The 27,819-nt window shown below is 51.1% G+C and overlaps 2 protein-coding genes across 17 annotated transcripts in view; one reads left to right on the top strand and one right to left on the bottom strand.

Moving 5' to 3' along the window:
- The window catches only part of Chdh (choline dehydrogenase), a 30,292-nt gene extending 22,370 nt beyond the window's left edge, over nt 1-7,922 (top strand). For 2 of the 3 annotated variants that reach the window (XM_041662955.1, XM_041662956.1), the window contains exons 2-8: nt 1,370-2,149; nt 2,813-2,964; nt 3,681-3,810; nt 4,732-4,866; nt 5,356-5,498; nt 5,943-6,045; nt 6,611-7,922. In XM_041662955.1, the coding sequence (XP_041518889.1) occupies nt 1,420-2,149; nt 2,813-2,964; nt 3,681-3,810; nt 4,732-4,866; nt 5,356-5,498; nt 5,943-6,045; nt 6,611-7,029 (1,812 nt within the window). In that variant the 5' untranslated portion in view covers nt 1,370-1,419 and the 3' untranslated portion in view covers nt 7,030-7,922. The remainder of the gene's footprint in view (nt 1-1,369; nt 2,150-2,812; nt 2,965-3,680; nt 3,811-4,731; nt 4,867-5,355; nt 5,499-5,942; nt 6,046-6,610) is intronic. The other variant, XM_041662957.1, reaches the window with a different exon arrangement.
- A 2,647-nt stretch (nt 7,923-10,569) lies between these two features.
- Nucleotides 10,570-27,819, bottom strand: part of Cacna1d (calcium voltage-gated channel subunit alpha1 D) — a 309,902-nt gene continuing 292,652 nt past the window's right edge. For 10 of the 14 annotated variants that reach the window (XM_041662363.1, XM_041662367.1, XM_041662364.1 and 7 more), the window contains 8 exons: nt 22,219-22,332; nt 21,165-21,529; nt 20,615-20,641; nt 19,276-19,425; nt 17,596-17,759; nt 15,220-15,341; nt 13,382-13,702; nt 10,570-13,025 (listed from right to left, as the gene is read on the bottom strand). In XM_041662363.1, coding sequence (XP_041518297.1) covers nt 12,732-13,025; nt 13,382-13,702; nt 15,220-15,341; nt 17,596-17,759; nt 19,276-19,425; nt 20,615-20,641; nt 21,165-21,529; nt 22,219-22,332 — 1,557 coding nt within the window. In that variant the 3' untranslated portion in view covers nt 10,570-12,731. Of the gene's footprint in view, nt 13,026-13,381; nt 13,703-15,219; nt 15,342-17,595; nt 17,760-19,275; nt 19,426-20,614; nt 20,642-21,164; nt 21,530-22,218; nt 22,333-27,819 lie in introns of those variants that run through there. The other 4 variants (XM_041662366.1, XM_041662372.1, XR_005975392.1 and 1 more) reach the window with 3 other exon arrangements.

Here is a 27,819-nt window from a genome sequence, read left to right as displayed (position 1 = left end):
CTGTTCAGCATGTCCATTTGTCAAGGAAACCATTCCTAATGGCTGTTGTCTTGACTCATGGAATGTCCGCGTTGGTTGGTTGTAACACTGCTGGCTCTGCCTCTGCTGCGTGCCTTCTGACTTTGTAAGGAGTGCACGTGTGTTTCCCCAGTTGTTATGGAATACTGACCACGTGTAACAGGCTAATGGAGCCTGGGGTAGATAGCATCTGCTTACAAAGGATGTACCAGTTCATCCACTGGAGAGTTGAACATTGGGCCACTGCTACCCTGTACTGACATGGGGCCTGGAGCTCAGAGGTGGGGTGGGGGACTCTTTTGTATCCTCTGTCAGACACAGTGTTCAGAAGGCTCTGGCATGCAGGCAGCCTTCTGTCCCCTCCGTCTGCTTCCAGGGCAGGTCTTCATCACTTGACACAGGACTGTGGAGAGCTACAGGGATTTGTTATGATCTGTACCCAGGCATGCCAAAGATGACAAGGGCTCTCGGTCCTTTGACTTCAGCATCAGTGGAGACTGGAGGTTGTCAGGGACTTTCAGATGCTCTTGTCACCAGGAGTTCAGTACCATAGCCAGGCTCTCTGCAACTTCTGCAATGAGCGTGTGGGCCACCTGTCAAAAGTCAGTGGTATACACGTACAAATAACATTATGTGGATTGAGCAGGTTGTATTTATATACACACACATATATTTAAGTGTCACAACCACTGGAGGAAAAGAGACCATGGCTTAGGAAGAGAGCAAAGTGGGGTACCCAGGACGGATTGGAAAGAGGAGAGGGAAGGGCTCATATTTTTTAAGCCATTGGCATTTCTCTGTTAAAACTCTACCGCTCTCCAAGGTGATCTTGCAGAGTGCGGCTGTAGCCCTGTGTTCTGGTGCACCCCCGGGCTATACCCTCCACAGTCTTGGCCCCTCACTTTCATTGACCTTCTTCCAGGTGCCCACTTTGTCTGTCTTCATCTGGAGAGCATTTTTTTCCTCATGTATTCCTGTAATAGAACACAATGCCCTGCCTGAAGCAAGGAGAACAGGCTGGAAGGCCTTCTGTCAATTCAGCTAGTAGATGTCTAGTCTCCAAGTTCCTGTGGATGCCTGCCACTGGGAAGTTGGCCAGAGGACCCCCCACCCCCACACACACAAAGTCTGTGGAGGGGCCTCCCCTCTTCCCTAACCCTAATTGTGGACTAACTTCTCTGTAATGAGATTCCTACCCTAGGTTATAACTCCCTGAGGCAGTGCCTACCACATGCAACTGTCTTGCCCAGCGAGGCAGATCCTTGGGTGTGTCAGCATGGCTACCGAGCTCTAGACCGCTTCTGCATATGCTCTGGAGTTCAGAGTCTTGAAGCCATTTTCTCTGTTCTAGGAAGAGTCTTCCCACCCCTGTGCGTGGATAAGAGGAATTGGTCTGGAAGCATGTGGTCAGTCCTCAGAGGCTGGAGGAGAGGATGCATGAGACCCCAGGGAGCCCTGGCATGGGCTGTGCTGGGTCGGTCACGCTACCCCTGCAGCCGTGCTGTGGCCAGTGCCGCAGCCGGCGCCACCTCCGTGGACCAGGATGAGTTCAGCTTTGTGGTGGTGGGTGCAGGCTCTGCTGGCTGTGTGCTCGCCAGTCGGCTCACTGAGGACCCAAGCCATAGGGTGCTGCTGCTAGAGGCAGGTCCCAAGGACTTGTTGATGGGGAGCAAGCGACTCCAGTGGAAGATCCACATGCCTGCTGCCCTTGTGGCCAACCTATGCGATGACAGGTACAACTGGTACTACCACACGGAAGCACAGCCGGGCCTGGATGGCCGTGTTCTGTACTGGCCGCGAGGCAGGGTCTGGGGGGGATCCTCATCCCTCAACGCCATGGTCTACATCCGTGGACATGCCGAGGACTATAACCGCTGGCATCGCGAAGGTGCTGAGGGTTGGGACTACGCACACTGCCTGCCCTACTTCCGCAAGGCACAGAGACATGAGCTGGGAGCCAACAGGTACCGTGGTGGTGATGGGCCACTGCATGTGTCTCGGGGCAAGACCAACCACCCTCTTCACCAGGCCTTCCTTCAGGCTGCACATCAGGCTGGCTACCCCTTCACCGAAGACATGAATGGCTTCCAACAGGAGGGCTTTGGCTGGATGGATATGACCGTCCACCAAGGTAATGATCTTTAATTAACCCTCTTCTAATTAATAGTCTTTCCTCCTGACCCCTTGATGGTTGGTAAGTGCCAAAATAAGGCTAGTGTTAGCTGGGAGGGAGATTCTTCACACCCCTAGGCGTTATAGGACATGGCCCAACCTCTTGGCTGAGTCTCTAGGTCATGGGAGCAGCTAGATGAATGCAGACTCTTCAGGGAACTGTCTAGCCTGACAGGGCAGCCAAGCCCTACAGCCACAGATCTAGGAAGCCAGGATCGGCAGGGATCTCAGTCCTGTTGGTGTCTATGGCCAGGATGAACACAGTGGCCTGGCCAGGGGCAGGAAAGGCCTTGGGAAGAAGCAGCTCTGCATAGTGAAAAGTCTAATAGACTTGCAGGTGAGAAGTTGAGGCAGAAAGAGATGGCACGAGACTACTTGCCTTAATCATCACCTCTGTGTGGATGGGTGCAAGTAGACATAGCATGGGTGGTGCAGAGCCTTGATCACAACAGAACAAGCCTAGACTTCAGGGTGGGGTGACCAGGTCACAGACATACCTTGAAGGCAGGCCTTGCACAGTCAAGGGCAGGACAGGACAGAGCTGCTTTCTCCAGCATGTTCCCCCTGCCCAGGAATGAGGGGAGAGGCAGCCGGTCACACATGATCTTGTTCCATCATATAGGGAAGCGCTGGAGCACAGCCTGCGCCTACTTGCACCCAGCACTGAGCCGCCCCAACCTCAGGACTGAGGTCCAGACCCTTGTGAGCAGAGTGCTATTTGAGGGCACACGCGCAGTGGGCGTGGAGTACTTCAAGAATGGGCAGAGCCACAAGGTGCGCTGACTCCCGTGGAAGGGGTGGGAACTGATTGGGCAGGAAGGGGTGGGCACTGATCTGGCAATCAGGCTGTCCTCGCCAGCCAAATGCTCCTGTCCCTATGATGAGTTAACAGCAGGTAGTGGTGGCAGGATATGTCCCTGGGGTCTCACGGGACAGAGGTCAGAAGCCTCCAGTCCCAGCACCTGTAGACTCCTTGGTACCCTGCTGTGAATGCCTCCAGAAGCCTCTGTCTGCCGTATCCACCCCACGCAGTCCTCTAGTATCTTCTACATGGTTTCAGGGTCCTGGCCTGTCAGAAGCCATTAGGTTGATCCTAGAAGTTTAAAAACCCTCAAATATGTATACTCAAATATATAAATACTATATACACATGGTGCCTTGCCTCACCCTCCCTCCCAGGAGAGGGGGCTATTTGTGTGCTTGCTTCAAACCACGCTAGTGCCTGCTGTCATTAATCTCCTTAGAGCTCTAGTGTCCCTGTTCTCAAAGTCCCTGTCACCGTAATAGCTATGAGTGAAACTCACACATGGTGACTGGATGTGCAGGTTGCTTTGAAGTAGCTAACAAGAAGCCCCCGACTCTTTGCTCTAGGACCTGGGAGCAGACTCTCCACATAGTGCCATGTCCCAAGGCCACATTCTTGTGGTCATGGCAGTAATGGTCAGCTGACTTCTCGAGAAATGTGACTGGTGGTCCCCTGCCTCTTCCAGGCTTATGCCAGCAAGGAGGTGATCCTGAGTGGGGGCGCCATCAACTCTCCACAGCTGCTCATGCTCTCTGGCATTGGAAATGCAGACGACCTCAAGAAGCTGGGCATTCCTGTGGTGTGCCACCTGCCTGGTGAGCTCCTATTCCGACTGCTGCCCACGGGGTGGCTCTGGGGAGGCCAGCAGCTTCTTGCGTGGAGTGGGGAGGTGGCACGTCTTAAAAGTGTCACAGCCTTCCTTCCTACAGCTGAGGGGCTTCTGGGCCTCACTGGACACTCCTATTACAGGCCCCCCAGTCTTCATTTTCCTTCACCCCTCCCCCGTCGGGCAGCCTCTGTACCCTTTCCGAGTGAGCGCTTCCTGTTAACAGTAGGGCCGAGATCACCACCAGGTCAGGCCTGGCGTGAGAGCTCTATCCCCAAGGTTTACAAGTAGCTCTTGGCACAAATAAGACCAGCCTGGGGCTCCAGCGTCACTGTTCATATGAAGAACCACGTGTCATCTTTTCAACTGCCTGTAATGCCCTCAAGGGCTTAGCAGTCTTCTTTCTTCCCTCATCTTGCATATAGAAGGGGCTGACCTTTCCCTGGGAGCTTTCCTCGAGAAGCCTATGGAAGTGGTCTGTGTCCTGACTGCCCTCTGCGTGCTTGAGTTTGGATGAGCTTAAGTGGTGTCTGCACAGCATGCTGGGATTGCTTCCTCCTTTGACAGACTCGGGACAGAGCATGGGGCTGACAACTGGCAATCTGGCCAGTAGACACCCAGTGACACTTACCAAGCAGTACCTGCTAGAATTGTGGGCCCTGCCCTTGGAGGGTGCTTCTGGGATGGTCTGGTCAAAGGCACCTGCGTGGCCGCTGTAGAGGGGGTGGCAGGGCAGGTGGCTTTAGCATGTGAGAGAGGGCCAGACTTGTCGAAGACAGAAGCGGTGACTGGGGTGGACGACTCGTCTGCCGGGGGGCCAGGACGGACAAGAACCGGCTTAAAAGATAAATGGACTAGAGGGGTTTCCCTTGTGTTAGCCATTTTTCTCAACCACTCCATCCTGTGCCAGGAGTTGGGCAGAACCTGCAAGACCACCTGGAGATCTACATTCAGCAGGCATGCACACAGCCCATCACTCTCCACTCGGCCCAGAAGCCTCTGCGGAGGGCTTGCATCGGACTGGAGTGGCTCTGGAGGTTCACAGGTGGGCCTGCCTCCCGGTGAACTTGGTGGCTATGGTCCTTGGGTATCACGGTTTCCTTTTGATTAGCTGAGATGAGCTTCAGTTGCTAGGTATGAAGTCAGATGACAATCATCAGAGCCCATTTTTCTGTCTGCAAGGTGAGGACACCAAGGTCCTGCCTTGCAGGCTGCCGTAAGGGGACAGAAGGCAGTAGCGCATGTTGAGGAGGGCCCTTGCTCAAGGAGATGCCCACTGAGCAGGATGTGGGATGGGTTCATAAAGCACGTGGCTTTTGCAGACCTGAAGACCCTCATTTTTGGCACGTAGCTGGCATTTGAAGTTGTGATGCTGGGTATGGCCACCTGGAGAAAGAAAACAGTTATGGACAGACCTTGATGCCAAGCCCCAAGCCCAGGAAGGGAGACATAAGGGAGGAGGGGACATGGGAACAGTTGGCCCACCTGCCATAACCTGACTGGCTCTTCTGCCTTGTCTTCATGGGACCTTCAGGGGATGGAGCCACGGCCCATCTTGAAACAGGAGGGTTCATCCGCAGCCGGCCTGGGATCCCCCACCCAGACATTCAGTTTCACTTCCTGCCATCCCAAGTGATTGACCACGGACGGAAACCCACCCAGCAGGATGCTTACCAGGTATGCAGATAACCATGGCCAGAGACTGTGCCTTCCTGATCCTGCATTAGACTAGGTTTTCATGGTGTTATCGGTCCCACTATGCAGACCTTCATTTGGTACTCTGCTCCCCAGTGGCTACTATCTGACTGGAAGAAGAAAGGGGACCCAAGCCTTATGCCAGGGAGAGAATCCAGGAGCCAGTCTATAGGATGTATAGAGGGCAGGATCTATACCAGTGACCACAGGCAAACTACCTCAGCCCCAGGATCATGCCTTGAAAGTTTCAGGCAAAGGAGTAAAGGCCAGACAGGGGTGGGGAGGTTGGAAGAAGGTCAGATACAAAACCTTTATGCTCTACATTGAATACTGAGTCCCCACCCACAGAGAAGCAGGGCCTTCTCTAAGCTTCTGAGAGGTAGTTAATGGAGATTACTGTGCACTGTTTCCTCTAAACCCTCCTAGGTACACGTGGGAACCATGAGGGGCACAAGTGTAGGCTGGCTCAAACTGAGAAGTGCCAACCCTCGGGACCACCCCGTGATTCAGCCCAACTACTTGTCAACAGGTAACTCAGAGGCTACTTTGTGTCCCCTGGGCCTGGCATTGTTTTAAGGAATCTTTATATAGGGTTCCTTTCTCGGGGTCCTGTTTCCTAACACTGGGGATGCTCTCAGTTTGGGGTCACACAAGGTAGCGTGGGGGGAGCTCATTTTGCATGGCAGGACAGGGGTGCAGCTTGCAGACCCATCTGCAGGAGGTACAGATGCCAGGCCCGTGCGTACTCCCTGCCTGGCCTTCCCCGCCCTTCCTTTGGGCACTGAGAGCATGCTGCATTCCCGGCTGGCCTCTGCATGCAGCAGCGCCAATACTCACAGCCCATGTGGAAGGTTTTACCCCCGTCGCATGGGGACTTGACAGTCACATGGTAGCAGAGTAGATTGCATATCTTTACCCCTGGTTGCCAGAGAAACCAGACCTCAGACACCAGCGTGAGCCTCTTGGCACCATAACTGCTTCTTGGAGGTGACAAGCGCTTGCAGCTTGGTTCTCCATGTCCCTCATCTTTGTCCCTCAGTTCCACTTGACCAGAAGAATAAAAGGGGGGGGGCTCATTTATCTCTCCTCCACAGAAACCGATATCCAGGACTTCCGTCAGTGTGTGAGATTGACCAGAGAAATTTTTGCACAAGAAGCCTTGGCTCCCTTCCGGGGCAAAGAGCTACAGCCTGGAAGCCATGTCCAGTCAGACAAAGAGATAGATGCCTTTGTGCGGGCGAAAGCAGACAGTGCTTACCATCCCTCCTGTACCTGTAAGATGGGCCAGCCCTCTGACCCCACTGCTGTGGTCGACCTGCAAACCAGGGTCCTCGGGGTAGAAAACCTCAGAGTCGTTGATGCTTCCATCATGCCCAGCGTGGTCAGTGGCAACCTGAACGCTCCCACAATAATGATTGCAGAGAAAGCAGCTGACATTATTAAGGGGTATCCTGCACTCTGGGACAAGGATGTTCCTGTCTACCAGCCGCAGACTCTGGCCACCCAGCGTTAAGGCAGCCCACTGCCTGAGGATGACAAAGGAATTCATATCAAGCCAAGAGATCCAACTCATGCAGCCCTGCCCCAGATAGTTCCTGAACCTGTAGACTCTTGGAACCCAGATATCCCTACTCATGGCTAAGACCTTCATGGTATCTGAGGAAATAAAGCCATAGCAGTGAGTGAGGCAAGTCCCTTTTCCCAGTGTCTCTCTGAGGACCCTTGGAGAAAGGCTAGCATGCAAGTTGGGGCCTCGTCCTGACCTCCTGGAGTTAAGTTAGGAAGGTTAACTCTTGTGTGATTTTCTTGCAAGCCCTTCAGCCACCTCCAGCCCAGTGTTCTGTTGCCAGGAGTAGAATGATCCTTTCCCTGGCGACCCACTCAAGGCCACTTCTGCAAAGGCCGGGTTCTTGAGCTGAACTGGGGCTCTCCAAGGAAGCGTTAGCAGAGGCTGAGAGCCAGGAAGAAGCTTAGCCAGGGCTGGTACCTGAGCTCATGTTCGCCATTAGAGGAAAGGCAGCTGACAGCTGGAGGATACTGGCTGTCCCTTCTCCTGCTTTGATTCAAATCTGAGGAGTGAGGTACAGGAATGGGGGGCTCAACTGACTGCATGACTCACTAGTCTCGTGCTGGCTGTCCTTACAAGAAAATGAAGACCGGACACATTTTGGATTAGTTTCTCTAAGACGTGCAAAGCCACCTTCTCCGATGGGGAAGAACAGGATAACTGTACAGAAACCTGCATTGCGAGACCAAGAGCAGTGTGTGTGTGTGTGTGTGGGGGGGGGGGGGGATCGGGATCCCAGGCTCCGCCAGGATTGACTGGGAGTGTCAGGAGCTGCCTTCTGGGTGGTTGAGTCCAGATAGTTGCATCTGAGAAAGACCTTTCAGAAAGGTTAAAGTAAAAACCATCGCATTTCTATGAAAACCAGGCTGCTTCTGTTTCTTTGTTTCATCTTACCTGTGCCTTGCTTTCTTTTCCCCCCAACCCTGTTCCAAAAGAAAGTCAAAGAAAATCCTTGGTCTGCCAAGAGAGTCTCATAGAGCAGGTGCCACACAGCATCCATCGGTGGTGCCCTTAGCCATGGAGGTGCCACCCGTGGGAGGGCCTCGTTCTGCTCTCATGCATAGCGGGATTTCAGATCAGACTAACTCGGCGTGCTCCTCAGTTCCATCCAGGCCTTTCTCTCACTTTGGCAAACCAAGGCAGGCTCCGCATATCGATACCACTTAGCTACTAAGGAAGTGTGTTTCTGGAGACAAAAAGCTCAAAGATGTCAAGTGGGAAATTGTTGGGGTTCAGACTCAGGACACAAAATACGTGATTTGGAGGGTTCCTCACTGAAGTCCTGATGGCCTAACATGGCTGTTCCCGTTTCCAGCTCCAGAAGAACAGACGGATATGCAGGACAGTTCTGCTGGGGTGCTCAATCCAAATGCCAGGGCTGCCTGGAAGTCCCAGTGCCACGAGTGAGTGGCAAAGAGACACAAGCCTGCTTGGTTAGAAAGCGGCGCTCACACCGGCCCTGTTAGACTGAGTTCGTGGGCAACCAGGCAGACTTTGGTAGCTGAGTAGGCTCCTTAGCAAGAAGTTTGTAATACCTAAACCATGGAAGGGCCACATGCTGCCAAAACTGGTGGACACACATTTAGCAAGTGTACGTCCTGGGGTTGACCCCCAAAAAGAAAAAGCTGCACTTGTGCCCAGAGCTGTGGGGAGCCCGGCTTTGCTGAGAGAACTTGAGCCTACCTCACCGTTGGCCAAATGTGTTCCTGATAGAGTAAGGAACAGACTGTGGAGGGAGACAGGAACAGCTGGTCTGCATGACCGGAACAGTCACTGAAGCAGGAAGTGGAAGTGTTGTGACACAGAAGCTCCTCTGCCGCCAGTGCTGGCTGCAGGGTTACTTTCCATAAATTCAAATCGGTTCTTCTCAGCCACCACCCCGCATCCCGCAGGCCTCAAAAGTTTCCATATTTCCACTGATAAACAGTCACGATATCAAATCTAATGCAAAGATTTTTATCTTCAAAATTAGGGAGGAAAAGAACATGGCCTATCCCTAGGCCCTAGTTGATGGCCTGGGTGGCCCCTGCTGGCTGAGCTGCCAGTTCTGTAGCGCATTCTCCAACCATTCTGATTCCAGAAGCCCTTCTGAGACTCTCCCTAGTTCCCCAAGGCCCTCCCCCTTCCCAGAAAGCAGAGCTGGGGTGGGTTGTGTGTATGTGTGTGTGTGGGGTGCCCATGATGTGCTGAGGTGGGTTTTGTGTGTGTGGGGGGGAGGGGGTGCCCAAGATGTGCTGGGGTGAGTTTTGTGGAGGGGGGAGTGTCCATGATGTGCTGAGGTGGGTTTGTGTGTGTGCGTGGGGGGGGGAGTGTCCATGATGTGCTGGGGTGGGTTTGTGTGTGTGTGTGTGTGTGGGGAGTGTCCATGATGTGCTGGGGTGGGTTTGTGTGGGGGGAGTGTCCATGATGTGCTGAGGTGGGTTTGTGGGGGGGGAGTGCCCATGATGTGCTGAGGTGGGTTTTGTGTGTGTGGGGGGAGGGGGTGCCCAAGATGTGCTGGGGTAAGTTTTGTGGAGGGGGGAGTGTCCATGATGTGCTGAGGGGGGTTTGTGTGTGTGGGGGGGGGGGTGTCCATGATGTGCTGGGGTGGGTTTGTGTGTGGGGGGGTGGGAGTGTCCATGATGTGCTGAGGTGGGTTTGTGTGTGGGGAGTGTCCATGATGTGCTGGGGTGGGTTTTGTGGGGGGGGGAGTGTCCATAATGAGGTGGGTGGGTTTTGTGTGTGTGTGTGGGGGTGTCCATGATGTGCTGGGGTGGGTTTTGTGTGTGTGTGGGGGAGGAGTGTCCATGATGTGCTGGGGTGGGTTTGTGGGGGAGGAGTGTCCATGATGTGCTGAGGTGGGTTTGTGGGGGGGGGAGTGTCCATGATGTGCTGGGGTGGGTTGGTGGGGGGGAGTGTCCATGATGTGCTGGGGTGGGTTTGTGGGGGGGGAGTGTCCATGATGTGCTGGGGTGGGTTGGTGGGGGGGAGTGTCCATGATGTGCTGAGGTGGGTTTGGGGGGGGAGTGTCTATGATGTGCTGGGGTGGGTTTTGTGGGAAGGGTGTCCATGATGTGGTAATTTGCTTTGACAAGTAAATCAATACTCCACCCCCCCCAATAAAGGCAAAGATAATAACGACGGGAAAAGGCTTAGAGCATGAAATAAAGCTTGTCTGCTGATGAGTTGGGCCACTAGAAGTGGGTGGTGCACCCAGCTACTGTCTCACGCCCCTCTGCGTCACAGAGTGACAGGCTTTCCCAATGAGGTTCTTGCTGTTGGTTAGCGGACGTAGTGATTCCCACACTTCCTGGTGTCCATTAGAAAGCATGACCTTAAACTAAAGCAGTGGTCCAGGGAGCTCAAAGTCATTTAGGGGGTGGGGTGGAGAACCAAAAAGCAGAGGTATTTCGTCTTAAAACTTCTTTAAACGGGGGAGAAAAAAAACCATGCTCTACAACTTCAAATTTTTCTTACAAAGAGAAATTTAATATTAGATGAGAGGTTGAACCAGACTTAAAGCAGACACACTGGGAAGTGGAGCAGCCTGAAAAGCCAGGCAGCATTGGTGGACTGACTTTAGGAAAGATAATCACCCGTTCCAGAACACGCAGTCCCGGCATGGCAAGCGTGATCTGCTGATGTTAAGTCGCACAGACATACAGACAGACACCCAGCAGGAAAAGAGTCCAAGAAATGCTGATGGTGGTTTAGCCCTTTAGGAGAAGCAACCCTCTCTGCAGCTGGTGCAAAGTTACTATTGGCCTTGGAGGAGCCCGAGGGCAGAAAAAGCTGCCTGAGCCCAGGGCTGCCGAGAGCACCTGCCCCTCTGAAGCTCTCCCAGCAGAGCCAGCTCTGTGAGGAGAGCTCCCGGTACAATGAAATTATTACACAGTTTGTTCTGAAGAACGTTTTGCATTTTAATAAAAAAAGGCTTTATGTCAGGAAATCGTCATTTACAAACCTTGAAGTGTTTTTGCCTGCATCTGGAGTAAGAATGTCCTAGGGAGAGGTTTGTGAGGTCTTTGTAACAAAAGTGTTAGTTACAAAAAAAAAAAAAAACCAAACAAACAAACAAAAAAAACAACAAACCCAAAAAACTTGTTTTTCCACAGGCTGACTGTGTACTAGATAAAAATTTTGAACCCAAATTGGTACCTGTATTTTTGATTGCAGAGAATCCTTATCAGAAAAAAAAAAATAGGATGGTATCACGTGACTGTTGACAGAATGGGAAACTTGGACAGTTTGACCGATCCCAAAGCTGACCATGCCTGGGCGTACAGTCAGTGCGTATGTTCTCATGAAGATTCCAGCCCTCGTTCACTTGCGTCTAACCGCTTTCCAAGAGAACACAGTGCGCAGCAGCGATGAAAGGCAACAGGACACCCTGGACAGACCCCAACATTCCCGGTCCTCATAGTCCTCCCCTCTTCCCCATGCTGGTACATCCTTGGGAATGTGAGCCGATGCCTGTAGTTCGCCTGCGCGGTTATTTCAGCATCAGAAACCAGAAGCATCCTGCAAGGGCAGCTCAGGAAGCTGGACCAGTGGATGCCCCTGGGTGGAGTAGCTAGCTGGACCTGCTATATAACCAGCTGACCAGGGGATTATAAAGTGAAACCAAACCAAAGATAAGAAGTACAGTATAAACTCACAGAACCCAAAAAAAGAGCAAATAGTCATCTTGATATCTTATGTAAAGATAGGTTTATAGTGACTCAAAATATTTTAGAAAAATTCTGAAGTGTCAAGTTCTTTTGAACTCAAAAGTTTATCCCCAAAAGATTCTTTTACTAAATATGTGAGAATTGGCTCTAATTCTCCTAATTCTGTTTAGCCCAAGTAAAAATACTAATAATTTCTAGATTTTGGTGGGAAACTACAATTATTAGGACCCATGGATATTGCTGCAGTTCAAATACGGTACGATAATTACAAAATATAGACCATCTCTTTACAAATACAAATTGTATATTACAAGTCATGTACAGGAATCTATCATTTTTTAAACAAACTAACGTATCTAAGTTTACCTGGTTAGCAAGTGCTACTCCTCCAGTTTACAGTTGCCCTTCGTGTGACAGAACTGACCACCTGAGTGATGTTCTTGTATGTAAACTGGCGCCACATAACAAAACCGTGTCTGTCCGCTCCCTCTCCCCTCGGTCTGGACAGCTGCACAGGAATCAGGAAGCAGTGTGTTGGGGGAGGGGCTCAGAAATGGCTGTGCTGGGCCCAGTGAGTGTCTGATATGCTGGACTGGTGACTGAGGTAAAGACACAGATGTGGTGACCGCCACCACCTTGAACCTCTGTCGTGCCTTCAGGTAAATGGGCATGGGCATGTGCCCCGGATGTGAGACTTGAATTCCTGTGCAGCCCTTCTGGCCTCTGTGCAGGCCAGGCTGCCCTCCTCACCCATCCTCTCGAGGGGCCAGACATATTGTCTTCTGAGGCTGGGCCCGAGTATGTGGCATATCACACGCTTGGCCACTCAGAACCTGTTCCTACCAGGTTATGGCTTCCTTGGGGGCGTGATATCACTTGTACAAAATTCTAATTGAGCATTTTTCTCCCAACTAGTGCCTAGACGGTCCTAACTATGAGGCACTTTATCCCTGGCCCTCCCGTGCCCGACCCAGGCTGACGCCAGCCTCCCTCACTGGGCTACAAGGTGGTGATGCAGATCATTTCACCCGCCAGGTCCTCTTCCTCTCGCCCAGGGTCTGGCTCCTCATCGCTGTAGCCAGGACCGAAGTCCTGGAGTTCATAGTCCTGGCAGTGTGCGATGGGGCCCATGTCCCCATTGGCTCGAGGACACACGCTGCCATTGAGCAGAGTGCTTGCCGCGCTCTCCATCTCGTCTATGGTGAGGTCACAGGCATCGGCAATCTCATGCTTCGTTGCTGAGACAAACTTTGGGTCCCTTGCGTAGCGCCCTAAGCCTTCGGATATCAGGACCTGCACAGAAAAGAGGATCGATGGCATGCGTGGGAAGGTCCACCTCAGCTCTTACTGCACAGCATGCTTTAGGGACCCCGTCAGCTGTATCTGCTAGACTTTAACTGAAAACGACCTCAGCGCTATCAGTGTCCAAGAGCTGAAAAGCTCCACAGGACTGAGTGGGAGCCAAGGCACTGAGGGAACGCGGTGGACTTGGTAGACGGCAGGACTCTGACAGGACTTGGCAGTGCCAGCTGGGATTCACTCGGGTCTGCAATTCCACACCTGCCGCCGAGACGCCACCCCCAGGTGGTGTGACTGTAGAAGCCACCATGGTCACCACTGTCCCCTCCCCAGGCTGCCTTGATACTCACTGCTTCTACCAGGCTGTCTGCGCTCCTTTGCTTGTCAGTGTGTTTGTTCCGGAAGCTGCTGGGAACAGTCAGGCTGGCTGGTGTGAAAGTCCTATAGGAGATGTCGGGCTCATCTGTGTACCAGGAACTGCGGTGGAGGGATGGCAGGCTGCCATTGACCTGGTCCAGAGATTCCGAACGGTCCACCTGGATCAGGGGAGTGTAGCATGGGGTCCAGTCCCGGTATGGAGGGGTGGCTGGAGGGGTGGCCCATGACCGGGTGGAGTGACTCGGAGAGTACTTCTGGGCTTTACTGGAATCGAGGCCTGCTACGGCCATGATCTGAGGAGGGAAGTAGGGAGAAGTCAGGCTGGCTTGTGACTGCTGTACCCCTCAGAAGACTGGGGAAAGATGCAAATGTACCAGAGACAACTTAAGAGCTGACGGGGGAACTGGGGCATCCTAGCAGAGTGAGCTTCCTCTTCCTCGAAGCCATAAGGCATTCTCCTTGACTGTAGTTGCCCACATCTCTCTAGGACTCAGTACTGATGCACACGGCAGGGCAATCCGCAGGCTCTGGCTCACGCAGGATAACAGCCAGCAGCCAGTTTTCTCTGCTCTAGCGCCTCTCGCTCATCCTGTAGTGAGTGTTGTCTTCCCTGAAGCACTGAGCACAGTCATGATTCTCAAATGTCTTCTACAGCACAGCCACCTTGAGATGTCTACTGCCACCTGTTTGCACTGACTCTGTAGTTGGAGTCAAGGATGTAGGCCAGTCCAGGCCAGGAGCCGAGACAAACCTGGGCTTGTGCCTGCTGGATCACAGAACCTTAGAGACCTCCTTCACTGTCTGAGTTGGGACACTAGTGATCTGGGCTTTCAAAAAGTTCATCTTTCTTTCATGATATACAGGAAAGAAGTTAAAATTAGTGATAAAAGTGCAGGTGAGTGGGTTCAGCGGTTAAGAGCACTGACTTATCTTCCAGAGGACCCGGGTTCATTTCCCGGAAGCCATATAGTAGTTTATAACCATCTGGAACTCCAGTGTTGGGAATCTGCTGCCTTCTAAACAAAGGGCACCAGACATACATATGATGGGCATACACACATGCAGGCAAAACATTCTTTAAGGGCTGGCAAAGGTGATGAGAAAATCTTCAATGGCCATTAAGTACTTATAGGTTCAGAGCTTGGAGTCAGAACCTCAGGGAAATCTGGGTCTGTTAATTGGCTGCCTGGGTGAGGGTAGCTGGCATCTCCCTTGATCAATCACCCCACATAGCATCTCTGATGAGATAGTTCAAGAAACACACACATATATGCATGTGTATGAGCATATGTTGTATATATACACATATATATGTATTCATGCATCTATACATACATACACACATGCATGCATGCACACATCTATCCTTAATCCCCTGGTGAATGGGCTTGGAGATATTGGCTGCCTCTGGCTCAGCTGCCCTTCCTGTGAGCTGGCGATCCCCTCAGTCCACAGACGAAGCTCACCCACTCTGATGACCAGAACGAATGACTGATTGGAGGAGCCACCTCTCTGAGTGAGTGAGTAGTAGCAGTAGCTACTGGAATATTACAAGTGGCTGAACTGCCTTAATTCAGACTGCACCAGGCCCAGTATTCTAGGATAGGATGTATGAAATCCAAGGATGCCCAGTTCCCGCTTGGTTGCATATGGGACTCCAGCAGAATGGGCCCTGGGGGATCTCCCAGGGAGGCCTGCCCCAAGGACAACCAGAACAGAAGATGCAGGCTCTCTGCTTCCTCCATATGTATACCAGGGAAGAGGGCATCCCAGGTCGGACCCCAGCAGGGGTGAGGCCAAAGCGTCTCACCTGCTGCTGCATCAGGTGCAGGGGTAGGGCCGCACGGTGAGGCAGGGCAGGTGAGAGAAGGATGTCTTCTTGGCTGCTTTGCCTGCGCAGACACTCAAAGTTGAAGGATGACCTCCGATGGGCTGAGAAGTAAAAGCACGTGACAGGTGGTGACGTAAGTCTGGACAATGTGACCTCAGGAGTCAGGACCACTTCCTGGGGCATTCAGCCGTATGTCTCATCCAAGAGAAATAATTACACAATCCCCCAACCCAGGGATGGGAGGACTAAATGAAGCAAGCCTGCTATAGAATATTTCTATAAGGTAGCAACCACCTTTCAATGCTTGCCTGCTCTCAGGTGGCCCAGGGGAATCTGTGCTCAGTCATAGGCTTTGCAATGTGCCACAGAGATCCGTTCTAGAATCTTAGGCACTCCACACTATCCTATCCCTGCCCTCCACACACCTCCATCTTTCTGAGGTCCCCATATTTGAGCCTTTCTTTTAAAATTAAATTAATGCTGCCGATCAGCTTAAGCAGGCAAAATAATCAAATTCTTTGCGTAGAAAAAGCCACCTTCCCCAGCCTAAATGTGAGTACGTCTAAGAACTTGCCATGTGCTGAAAGCAACTTCAGGCAGAGGCTCACTGATGATCCAGAGCTTTTGGCTTTATAGGACACTAGGCTTAGGTTTCTGGGGTCCTTTCGCAAAGCCAGGGCAGTCCTAGAAGCCCTTCTACTCAGCTGTGGACTTCAAGGAGTCCTGTCTGTACTCTGCATTAATCCAGCTGTTCTTTCTGAGGTATCAGGCTTTCCCAGCCCAGCAAAATTCCACATGTCCCCAGTTCATGGATGGAGATCAGGGACTGGCCCAAAGAGGCCTCCCAGCCATGTTGGACTTCACAGAAAGCTTTATAAACAGGTCTACAATGTAGAGCAGGTCAAGCCCTTGGAATGGATGGCCAGTGGCAAGGCAGAGTTAGTACTGTACTCAGGACAAGGGGCATGCTTGCACCTCCCATCCGAGCTGCCACTGCTTATACAGAAAGCCCCTCCTTGTCTGCTAACCAGTGTGATGACAGAAAATGGGCCTCTCGGTCAGCGCAACCTCTATACCCAATACCTAGACAGGCCAGCAGTTCAGAACTGGGAGAAAACAGCCCTTCTACGCATCAGGACCCTACCTTTAAAATAAGTCCCAGGTCCTCTCATCCAGTGGGCTCTACAGTCTCTGGAAGATGTGACACTTTCATCACCCTTCACCCAATCCCACTGGCTAAGAATATGGGCCAGTGTAGCCAGATGTCCCCTCCCCCCCGCCCCCGCCCCAGGCCTGCAAACTGGAGGGCAGTGCCAGTGTCCTTTCAGATGAAGAAGGTGGCTATCCTCTGCTGTGGGGTCAGGGCAGTCAAGTGTCCCCTAGTGAAGACAGATGGCCTGAAGAAGGCAGCGGGAACGGAAGGGAATGGACTGTGCTCGGCCTACTTCCACCTGTTTCGTTTAGCGTTTACGGGGGAGGGAAAGGCCTCATTTAGCAGCATGTGTTTGGGGATAATTAAACATCAAGCATTCAGACGGCTCTGACTACACCCCCAACAGGCCAACAGAGTAGGACAGGGCCAACCAACTGTGTTCGTTCCCCAACGCACAGTCAGGTTCAGGAGCTCCTGTGAGTCAGCTGCTTCGGTTACTAAACAGAACCCTCAATTAAGCTTCGCTGCTCATAAACACAAGAAATGGATATTCTTACCATTATAAAACACCCACGCTTGGCAGAATTCAACTGCCCTTTAAGGGATTGGCAGAGACTTGGGGATAACCACAACTACAGGAGAAAGGAGAGCCCCATTACTCTCTGGCCCAGAAGGGGCCTGCTCTATGTGAGAATCAATCAAGGCCCTGGACTGCCCTGGAGTGAGGGAAGGAACGGGGAGGAGAGGTTGGTCCCTAGGATGGACCCAGGTGCTACTCAGAGGCAGGGGTTCTCCAGACAGTCCTGGGCCAGGGAGCTCTGTCTGTCTGTCTGCCTATCTATCCATCAGAGGCTCAGTTCTCCCACTGTGGAACAGGAGAGTCGGACGGACTATGAGTCTTGCCTACCTCTCAGGATGGATGCAAGATCAAAGGCAATGAATGCCCTGTGCACAAAAAGCCTCCTCTTAGAGGGAGTGTGGAAGTCTGGGGCCACACTCTGCATCTCTTTTCTCAGAAAGAACCAGTTCTGGGGACATAGATGACAAACAGGAAAGCACTGTCTACCAGGGTACTGGCTGATCTTAGGAGTTAGCGGCATCTCCATGGTAACACAGATCCATCATTTATCCCATGGGAGGGATAGGGGGCAGGCATGGTACCCTCTGGCAGGCTTCACCCTAAACAAGAAAGCTGGCCTCACATGGTGGGGTGGGAGGTAGAAGGCGTCTCCTCGGAGATCTCCGCGAGTCATAGCCAATGGGTGAGTCATCATCTTCTAAGAAACTTTGGGGGTGATGGTAGCCTCGGGGCCTCTCAAAGTCCATGGAGCTGCCTGGGTACCTGTTGTAATAGCTGTAGTTTTGCCTGGCAATCGGCAAGAGAAAAAAAAGAAGGTACACATGAGGTTCTGGGCAACGACTTTGACCTAGCTCGGACAAAGCCTACCCTGCTCCCTTTGCAGTCAGTTCGGAGCAATGGAAGCTTCCAGGTGAAGACCAAGGACCATCTGAGGGAACTGGGGCTTGGGATGAGCCACACAATAGATGTTTTCATGCCAGGCACAGGCCGAAAGCAAATGGCAATCACACGGACCTTGTCGACCTGACTACCCTTTATCTATCTCTTGGAGACCATTGTCCCAAGAACCTGACCTTTCCAGGTAGCTGACACGGGAATGCCATCGGCATGCAGGCTCCGTACAGTGTGGAAAACGGGAGCGCACGGACAGGTCCATGGTTGGGTTCTTGTTTGAGGAGCATGTTTCTTTTTTTCTCCAAAAAAGAAAATGAAAAGGTTGGCCCGTTGCTGCTGTTAAAGTAGCCTGAGGCTAGCAGAAATGGCTAAGGACATCTAAGGAGGGACCTGGGATGAACAAGCCCCCAAAGTGGGATCCACAGGTCCTTTTGGCTCCAAATCAGTGAATGTGGAATTTGGGTGTTAGCAGGAGGTAGTGCACAGGTAGGGGTCAGCTGTGCCTCAGGAGCTGACTTATGTTATGTTAGGACACATAAGGCCATTTCCACTGTGTGGGCCCTCAACCTGGTAAGATAGTGATGTGTAAGTCAGGAAGGACGGTGGGACGTGATTTTGTCTTCCTGGAATGGCTGCACTGTCCTAAATCAAAGTCTCTATTTTTTAATTTTTTTTTAAAAAGGGTTGTTTACTTTCATTTTACACGTGAGTGTTTTGTTTGCATGTATGCATGCCTTGTGCATGCAGTGCCCAGAGAGACCAGAGAGGGCATCATCTCCCCCAGGAACTGGAGTAAGTGAGAGCTGTTAGCTGCTATATGAGTGCTACCAACTGACCCTGGGTCCTCTGTGTCCTCCGCAAGAGCTCTTCACCCCTGAGCACTGCAAAGGCTTCTGTTGGCCTGCTGCATTCTTTCTGCAGGATGGAAGTTGGGAGAAGTAGCTCTGGCAGAGGGAGGCTATCCTAATACCTTGTTCCCTTACCTCCAGGAAAGATCCTCATAGATCTGATAGAGCAGGAAGCAGAGGCCAAGGTTGGTGCTCCCAAGTCAGTTCCTAAGAACTTACTTTGCAGGCCAGGTGTGGTGGTACATTTGAGAGGTGGAAGCAGGCAGATCTCTGTGAGTTTGAGGACAGCCTGTTCTATACAGTGAGTTCCAGGACAGCCAGAGCTATGTGGAGAGGCCCTGTCTTAAAAACACTGGCCCCCTAAAAAAGAACTCATCACTGAGATGACAGGGGTCTGTCAGCCATGGCAGGGCCAGAGTCCTTGCTGAGGCTCTCGGAGGCCCAAGGTGAAATAAGGCAAGCTTGAACTCCTGTTTGGTGTGGCTACCAGAAACTGAGTGGGAGCGGGAAGAGTGGGGGAGGGCTGGTCTTCTGAGATCAGCTCAGGCTGAAGCCCTCACCTGCTCCAGGTGGGAGAGCTGTCATCTTCGCAGCACTCCTCGCTACTGAAATATTCCTGTTCCCCCAAGCAGTGGGAGTCTCTAAAGTAGCCCTGTGTCTCAGGGTCTTCTCGGCAAATAGTTGGAAGTTGCTCATCGCCTGACTCAGACCTGCAGTTGGGAGAGAGATCTGAGAGTGTGAGGAGGCGATGCCCAGATTCCCCAGTCCCCCCTCAGAATGCCTGCTTCTTCCTACACACTCCTGCCCCTGACCATGTGACTACTCAGGCCCTGGCCGAGATGCCCTGTGGCTGTGCCCGTGTGCATCTGTGTGTGCACGTTGTGGTCTCGGAGTGCATCTCTGTGTGTGCGCATTTGTGTGTGTGCGCGCTTGTGGTCTCGGAGTGCATCTATGTGTGTGCGCATCTGTGTGTGTGTGCTTGTGGTATCAGTGCATCTGTGTATGCGTGTGCATCTGTGTGTATGTGTGCTTGTGGTCTCTGTATCTTGCACACCGCTGGAGCCAAACAAATGTGCCTAGAGACCTTGAGACCTAGACACAGACATAATTCTGGAGTAGCACTGTATACTGTAGTCAGTAGTCCAAGAGAAGACGTGAGGTTTCCATGCTCACTCCCACCCACCCCAGCTCTGATCGGTGTGATTGCAGAGCCTGGGACTGAGACTTCTGTCCCGCTGACTGCATCCTATCAAGTGCAGCTACTGGAGGAGTTCTGGGTTTTACCAGCAAATGTTCCTGGAAAACGTCTCCTGAGGTTTCCATAGGCTGCCCTGTGCCAGGCCTGCCTCCTCCTGGCCTCAAGTTGCAGGAGACCCAGTGGGCTCCATGACATCAACCCAGGGCCTCCTGATCTTACTGGAAGCAATGAGCCTGGAGCCCTTTCTTCTCTTGTCCCCAACAAAATGATCATCCTACTTGTTCAGCCCAGGACAACTCGTGTCCATAAGAACATCCCCGACACATACTGAGGGTTATGGGAAGTTAACCCCAGGGATCTGGCTCTTGGTTTACAGGATATCATCTGGGCTTTGCTTCTCCTAAGCCCTATAAGAATCTGGACCCCCAAAGCAGTTAGACACAGGGGCAGAGAAAGGGGGAAGGCGAGGGGGCACTGGTGCTTGGATTGCAACAGCATCTATGCCTGGACCTAAAAGTCCTTTCACTAGAAATAAATGGGAATTTCTCATTCCTGAATGCAAGCTCTGGCATTTTGAAGATCTATCAGGTGACTTGGCTAAAAGACCTATTTCTTCTTCCTTGACACTGAGCAAAAGTCGTGGGTAACAGGGCAGCATGGTATTTAAAACAAAGACAGAGGCAACGGCAACGGGCACCTACCTAATGTAAGTTTCATAATAGCGGGTTCTATCCAGGAAAGGCATACCATGGGAGGGAGGGAGAAGAGAACAGTTAAACATTTCCAAAAGCATCAAAAGTACAGACACCAGCCCGCCTCCTGGGGGTGGGCAAATATGGGCTTGCTGGCTACATATGGGCTACTATTTGCTTTCATGTGACCCATGAACTCGGGAGAGAGTTTACATTTATAAAGGGCAGAAATGAAGTAAGAAGAAGAGACCCTTTCTAATCCTACAGAGCTCAGGGTTTGGTATCTACAGAAGAAATTCTGTAACCCCCAGCCCAAAGCATCTTGTCAAACTGGGGAAGGTGGACTTTGTGGCAACCCACGCTGCAGGATGGTGGACAGTGGATTGGTAGGTCCCTCACATAAACAATGTATGGACAGGCAATGAGCTGAGTGGACTCAAGTTCAATTACAAGCGTCTGCAGGGAATTACCACGTGCCAGAGCAAAGGACAGAAGAATCGCCTTGCTCTGCAGAGTGGACATGACAAGGGCAGACAATGCATCTCCTTTTCAAGGTTACCTTTTAATACTGGACCTTCTTTGGAGCTCTCGATCATGCTTGTAGGAGTAATGCCCATTTTCAGACGCATGCTCAAGGGTCCCAACGCTGGGCCGCTTTCCGTGGGCAGCTTTGGACATATTGGCATTATTGAGATTGGCATTTGTTGAGGTGGGAACGTGCTTCCCTATGGAATTATGGTTATGATGGTTAGGACACCCCGAATTTCCTGCTGGAGGAAACAGCGGTTTCTCAGTATCGCTTGCGGGTGGAATTGAAGGCCTTTGGACATGCAGGGGACGGTGGGTGGTATTGATCTGCTGAAGGGACTCCCTCCTATCACTATTAACATGATTGACATGGTTTCCAAGCAGGGCACCATTTCTCTGCAAAATAATGGGAGACAACACCAGGTAATTTAACAAGTATTTGATGCAGGCTAGCTATGTTAGGTCATTTTTTTTTCTACATGAAACACAAATTCTAGGCAAGCTCCAGAGGAACCCTGTGAAACAACCTGAGTGTCTCAGTGGTCAGGTGAACGTACTCATGTGGCAGTTGGCCCACCTGAAAATGAGGAAGGTTACCAAGTCCTGAGCTGGGGAGCAAGTTCTCTGCTGCCCCTTGGGTTTGTTCTTCCAGTCGTTCCAAGATGAGGTGACTTAAGCCCAGCTGGCTTGCTGAGTAGCCCCAAGGTGGGGGTACTTGACATTTTCTCTGAGCTTTGAGGCTGGCTGGCAGATCAAAGAACTGGGCTAGAGCAGAAGGAGGGCAGCGTGGACAACTGCTAGAAAGACCCAGAATGTTCCTGGACTCTGTCAGTTTGCTGTGGCCAAGCTGAGAAGCTGGCAGCTGGGGATGGGGGAAAGCTCAGGAAGGGGGATGGTCTGGCCCACGAGAGGTGCTGGTGAATGGAGAGGTCCCAGGATGGACAGGGGCAGGTTGTTCCATCCCCTCTAGACCCTGCCACTGGTCTGTATTCTCCACACTCCTCTGTGGATCAGAGCCACCCCAACCAAAGTCCTGCCCCACTCTCTCCATGTGGCCAATGAGTAGCTAGGCACGGAATAATTACTTTGAATACATCTTCTTCGTCTGCTTTTGATTCTTCCGGCTCATCATCTTGCAAGTCACAGGATATAGCACGTCGGATTTCTGGCCCAATGTCATGCAGAGTCCTTAATCCCGCCTGGGTCAATGAAAATGGCAGAAGAGGTTAGACATCAAGGGGTCCTGATCCAGCCTGATGGAGTACTGAGAGGGGCGGCCGTCTCCAAAGGCCAAGTCAAGGAACTAATGTGACCTAGGGTGTATGGGATATAGCCAGGAGGTCACAATGGTACTAGGTTGGAGTGCTTAAAGCCTGCAAATACTCCTCCTACAGCACACTAGGTTCTAGGACTGTCACAGCCAAGAACGCATGCCCTGACTGACTGACAGTCTTCAGAAGGGCTGTTTGCAGAGAATCACACCCGGATCTCTGAACAGAGCAAGGAATGTCACCTGGTCTTCCTTTAAAAAAAAAAAAATGAAGGGACAAGAATTGCATGGCTGGATGGAGGCTGAGCTGGCCTGGGTGCAAGTAAGCAAGCAGCCATTGGGGCCACTGCCTCACTGTAAAGCATGGAACAGGTGAGTGACGTCATACCCTGCAGTCACCAACACACTCAAATCACAAGGACATCAACAGTCACACAGGCTGAGGTTGCTGGGCAGTGGGGCCACCCAAGCCATCAGGGTCCCCTTGGCCCACAGTTCATGCAGGTTGAGAACTCACCAGCAGAGGGACCAGGATTCTGAAAGCCACACAAATGGTGGTCTTGTTACCATCTACAGGTAGTACAAGACCCGTGGGTGACAGCTCTAGGCTCTAGACTTCTACACAGCCCATCTGTCAGGACAGGCCTGGCTAAGCCTCTGCACTGCCCACAGCTGCGCCAGGGACACATTATGACGTGCACACGACCCATAGAGAGGGGAAGGTGAAGTCACTAGCTCTGAGAAATTCCAATTTCAGCATTAATTTGAAGAAGGTCAAGAGGCTGACTTCAGACTAATAGGGGCTTCATCTTTCTCTACAGTTTCTCTCTGATCTTGGGTCTACCTCCATTATCCAAGCAGCAATAGCTGCCGCCTGCAATCAGGAGCCTCTACGAGCTCACAAAGCACCTAAGGTACCAGCTGGGCAAGTATCCTTCAGAAGCTTGTGTTGCAACCTCAGGGCCATTTGCAGAAGAAAGTTGTGGAGTGCTGGGTCCTCCGTGCAGACCGCTTTCCAATACTGTCTCCTCAGCACTACACAGAGGGTGTGGAGCTATGGGAAGGACTGAGATAAAGAACAGTGTCCATGCCTGAGATACTCATATGGTGGGGCAGACACCAGGGGAAGGGGAATGAGGAGGGGATGCAGGGAGAGGGAGGGAAGGCAGGAGAGAGGGGAAGGAAGGGAGGGGAAAGGGGAAGGGAGGCAGGGAAAAGGGGAGAGGATGGAGGGGAAAGGGAAAGGGAAAGAGAGGGAAGGCAGGGGAAACGGGAGAGGAGTGGGGAAAGGAGAAGGAAGGCAGGGGAAAGGGGAGGGGAGGGAAGGCAAAGGAAAGGAGAAAGGGGAGGGAAGGCAGGGGAAGGGGTGGGGAGAAGAAGGAAGCAGAGTGAGGCTAAAGCAGCCTGAAACCCTGGTGTGAGAATTCTCAAAACTGGTCCTCTGCAGACATCAGTGGTGACAATGGTTAAAGTAAAGTGGTCAGGATGTAGAGTTGTTCAGAAATTTCTCAAGCAGCCACATCCTCTAGGTTCTTAGATGGTTCTACACACAAGGATAGACAGGCTGGCTCAGTCCCATCCCTGCTATGATAGGAGACTAGCGGCTCCTTCTTCTTCATGAATTACAGGGACAAAACTCACGCTGGAGTCAAAGTGTCCTGCCTAGGAGTGTTAGGCGGGTAGGGGTCAAGCACAGCACACTCCTAACTAAAGCTGAAAGCATAGCATGGCACCCTAAACTTACTGTGATCAAAAAAACATGGCGATGAAATCTTTCTAGCATACACGTCAATGTAGAGGAAGGGAAAGACAGGCATATGCCAGAGTTCCAGAACACTTCATGACATGGCCACACAAAAGCTACTTCTGTTCTGCTGCCGGCAGATCATAGGCACTAATGCTCACAGGCTTTGGCAAGCACTTGCACACACACACACACACACACACACACACATGCATGCACACACACACATACACACACATTCACATATGCATGCTCCCTCTCTCGATTGCTATGTCCAGTATATTTCCTAGGTCTGCAGCAGACCCAGCTCTACCCCTCGGAGATACCATAAAGGCAAACCCAGTGTGTGTTGGTAAATGCTCTTACCCAGCACAGGTATGTGAAGAAAAGCCATACCCATTCATTCAGTTTTCTAGGGTACAATTATCAGGAGACAATAAACTTGGTAAAAATCCCCTTGTCTGACTTTGGGAGAAAAGGCTGTTACATATTTGAGGTTCAAACAAGAAGAAACAAGGCTTGAAACACCTGCTGCTGTACCCACAAGATAAACATGGGTTCTATTCGCTGTGACCAACACTCCTGGGTAAACTGTGCACATCCAGGCATATTTTCAAGGCCTAGGGGCCAGGAACGTTCCCCAGCTTAGACAGCAGTCTTGCTGCCATTTAACTAACTGGACTAGGTGTGATTAAAAGAAATAGAAAACTATTTATTTGGATAATTTTTCACATCATCCTCTGTTGATGAGTTGACATTTCACTGAAATACACATGTAACAGTTGCAGAGTGAAAACAGAAACTGTCCCCACCACACCTTCAGAGTTCCACGAGATTGGGATTCCATTGACAGAGTGGGCAGTAAACAGACACAGGACAGAGGCTTGGTTTGCAACATAAATCATGGAGAGGGTTGAGAGGTGGCTCGGAGTACCACTTCCCAAAACAAATAATGACAACATATTTATTAAAGAGACACCGAAGGAGAAAGTCTAGGCATCACTCTTCCCAGATGTGAAAGCGGAGGGTTCAGAAACCAGGATCCTAGTTTGCAAAGCACACCAGGTAAGAGTGGGGCTGGCTTCGCTCTCTTGCGTAGGACCTGGGGGCAGGGAACCAGCACATAGGTTCCCAACTAGAATTGAAATGAAGCTTAAGCACAGCACCCTGGATTTATTACATACCACAAAACATGAGAATGAAAATTGTTCTAGCACACATATCAAGCTAAAAGGTAGCTTAGGCTGTTCCAAAATCCCATAGGCACAGAATCCAGTTCCAAAAGCACAGTCAACTACCTTAAACCCTCAGAGAAATTACTTAGTTGTTCACAACACTAAATTTTTTTTCTTGAAAAAAAAACCATTTTACAGTCATTAAAATTTTCTAGTCTTTCATATTTGTATAAGTATCTATCTCTTATCAGCAAAAATATTGTTTAAATTTGAAATGTGGTCATTAGCACTTAAACCCACACAAAGCCATATAAAGTCATTCCATTGACATCACAGTAGACTTATGGTTTTGAATAAACACAGAATTGCTATAAAATATAAACAGTATTGACTTGTTTTAAGATGTCCAATCTTACAAAATATTAAACAGGATCAAGCCTAGTCTCTGGTTGACTTTAAAATGCTAGCTGTTATCATAAATATTTGTTTAAAAAAGAAATGTTGGCGCTGCGCCTGTAGACTGTTCCTTTAAGTTTTAGACACCATTTAATTGGAATTTTATAGATATTTACTCTACTTAATGATTAATTCACCAAAAATAAATTCTCTCTAAACATTTCTGAAGCAACAGCAGAAAGCAGTGGCCTGCTGGGGAGCAGGAATGCCCACTGGGAAACCCAGACCTTGCTCACTCAGGGTTGAGTGCCGGCTAGCTGGCTGCATGTGCCAAGCTTTGCTGCCTGCTTCCCCAGACTAGCTCCCTGTGGCATGCCAGCCCTCTGCCAGCTCTCAGCTGCACAGCATGCACACACAAACAACCAGAAACCCACCCCAGACCTACGCTGTAGCAGTGAAGGAGAGAGAGGCGAGTCTCCAGGCAGCCCTTGGAGAGACCCTCCATCTTCACAAGCTGGGTGCCAGGGCTCCAGACTCCTGCCAAAGAATGCTACTCTGGCACAGCCTGCTCCGTCACCCAGACACACCTCATTCAGCCAAAGCTGGCTCTATGCAGTCACCTCGCTATTGACAAGTTCTGGTTAATTTTTTGCGGGGAGGCAGGCTTTGGCCCACACTCAATTACAGAGGACAGTTTTAGCCTAGCTCTATGAGACGACAGGGCTGGAGGTTAAATTCTGATAGAATGAAAGTGCGTATCTACAGGCTGTCCCCCGCCTCTTCTGCACACATGGGCACACCCCTTGCTCTATTACTGCTTTCCTCCAGGGAAAATGTCATGGTGTGGCCTTTGTATCCATTGTGAACAGGCCTTCTGTTAGACAGAAAGGGTTAGAAGCATGGGCACGACACTCCATTATTCATCTACAGAGAGCCCTCCTCTCCCGAGATCATGAGTTACCGAGGGGTAGCCCTGGGCTGGAAAAGTGATGTGTGCCACCACACTCTGAAAGCTAAAGGGGATATTTAAAAGCTTTACCACCTGTGACTCGCCCTGGTACTGAGACACCTATCTGTTGCAGTTCTGCCTTGTTTCAGCTGGGGATTGAAACAGGGTCTCATATATGCTAAGCAAGCAGCACTGAGCCACACTCCCCACCCTTCCACCTTGATGCTTGGTTTAGGTTTAATCTCAGAATCAGAGACATGTCTGCGTGTTTCCTAAAAATGCAGATAGCATTATATAAAATTGAGGCTCCTTTGATTGTATCATATTCCTGTCATTGTGAGCCTGCATACTGAGGGAGGATGAGCCAAGATGACGTGCAATGGGTTAAATAACGTTCTGGAACTAGCTGAAGGCTCAGCAAGGATCCTTGAGCCCTAGCTTCGCTCTACCCGGGGTGCAAAGGCAACGAGTCTGCAGGGAGAGGGTGGTGGCTGAGTCTCAACCACACACCTCTGTCAAGGTTGCCCGCCCTGTAGGTAACCTATTACATTGTTCCCACAGCATCACACACACACCCTCCTTCTCTCTTGTGCTACCCAGAGGTGCTGAGGATTTGGAACACATTCCTAATTGAACACTACTAATTCTAACCATTGCTCTTCCAGATCAGCAGGTAGTGAAGCCTGAGCACACCACATGACCCCTGGCCTGAATCCAATGGACATGTGGGCTGCAGGGACAGAGGAGGAGCATCCCAGTGAGGAGCCTCTCGAACATAGATCATCACAACGAGGCTGCTGTATCTTCTACCTTTAAGGGGAGCTTTGGGTCATCTCCCCAGAGCAATGTGTTTCAAGGGTTGGTTCATGGACCTCTTGGCATTCTGAGACTCCTCCAGGGGTCCACGAGGTCACTGAGATTTGTATATGACTGGATGTCCTTGGCCTTGTACACTCTCATTCTCTCATGAGCATGCTGTGAGGGTTCCAAAGGCTGGGTGACAGTGATGTCACCACCACCCTGGCATCTTTGTGCTTACGTATTCTTGCATTTATAAAATTAATCAGCTTTAATTTATAAGACAGTAACTATTGATATGCAAGGGTTCTGATACATCTTAGGAATAGGAAAGGTCCTAAGACCAAGATGTTT

This window comes from Microtus oregoni, unplaced genomic scaffold (assembly GCF_018167655.1).
Source record: "Microtus oregoni isolate MIOR12 unplaced genomic scaffold, Mior012 000013F_ref0000133, whole genome shotgun sequence".
In the NCBI taxonomy this organism is placed as follows: domain Eukaryota; kingdom Metazoa; phylum Chordata; class Mammalia; order Rodentia; family Cricetidae; genus Microtus; species Microtus oregoni.
The sequence above is the reverse complement of the archived record's forward strand: the minus strand, read 5'-3'. Positions and strand labels throughout refer to the sequence as shown.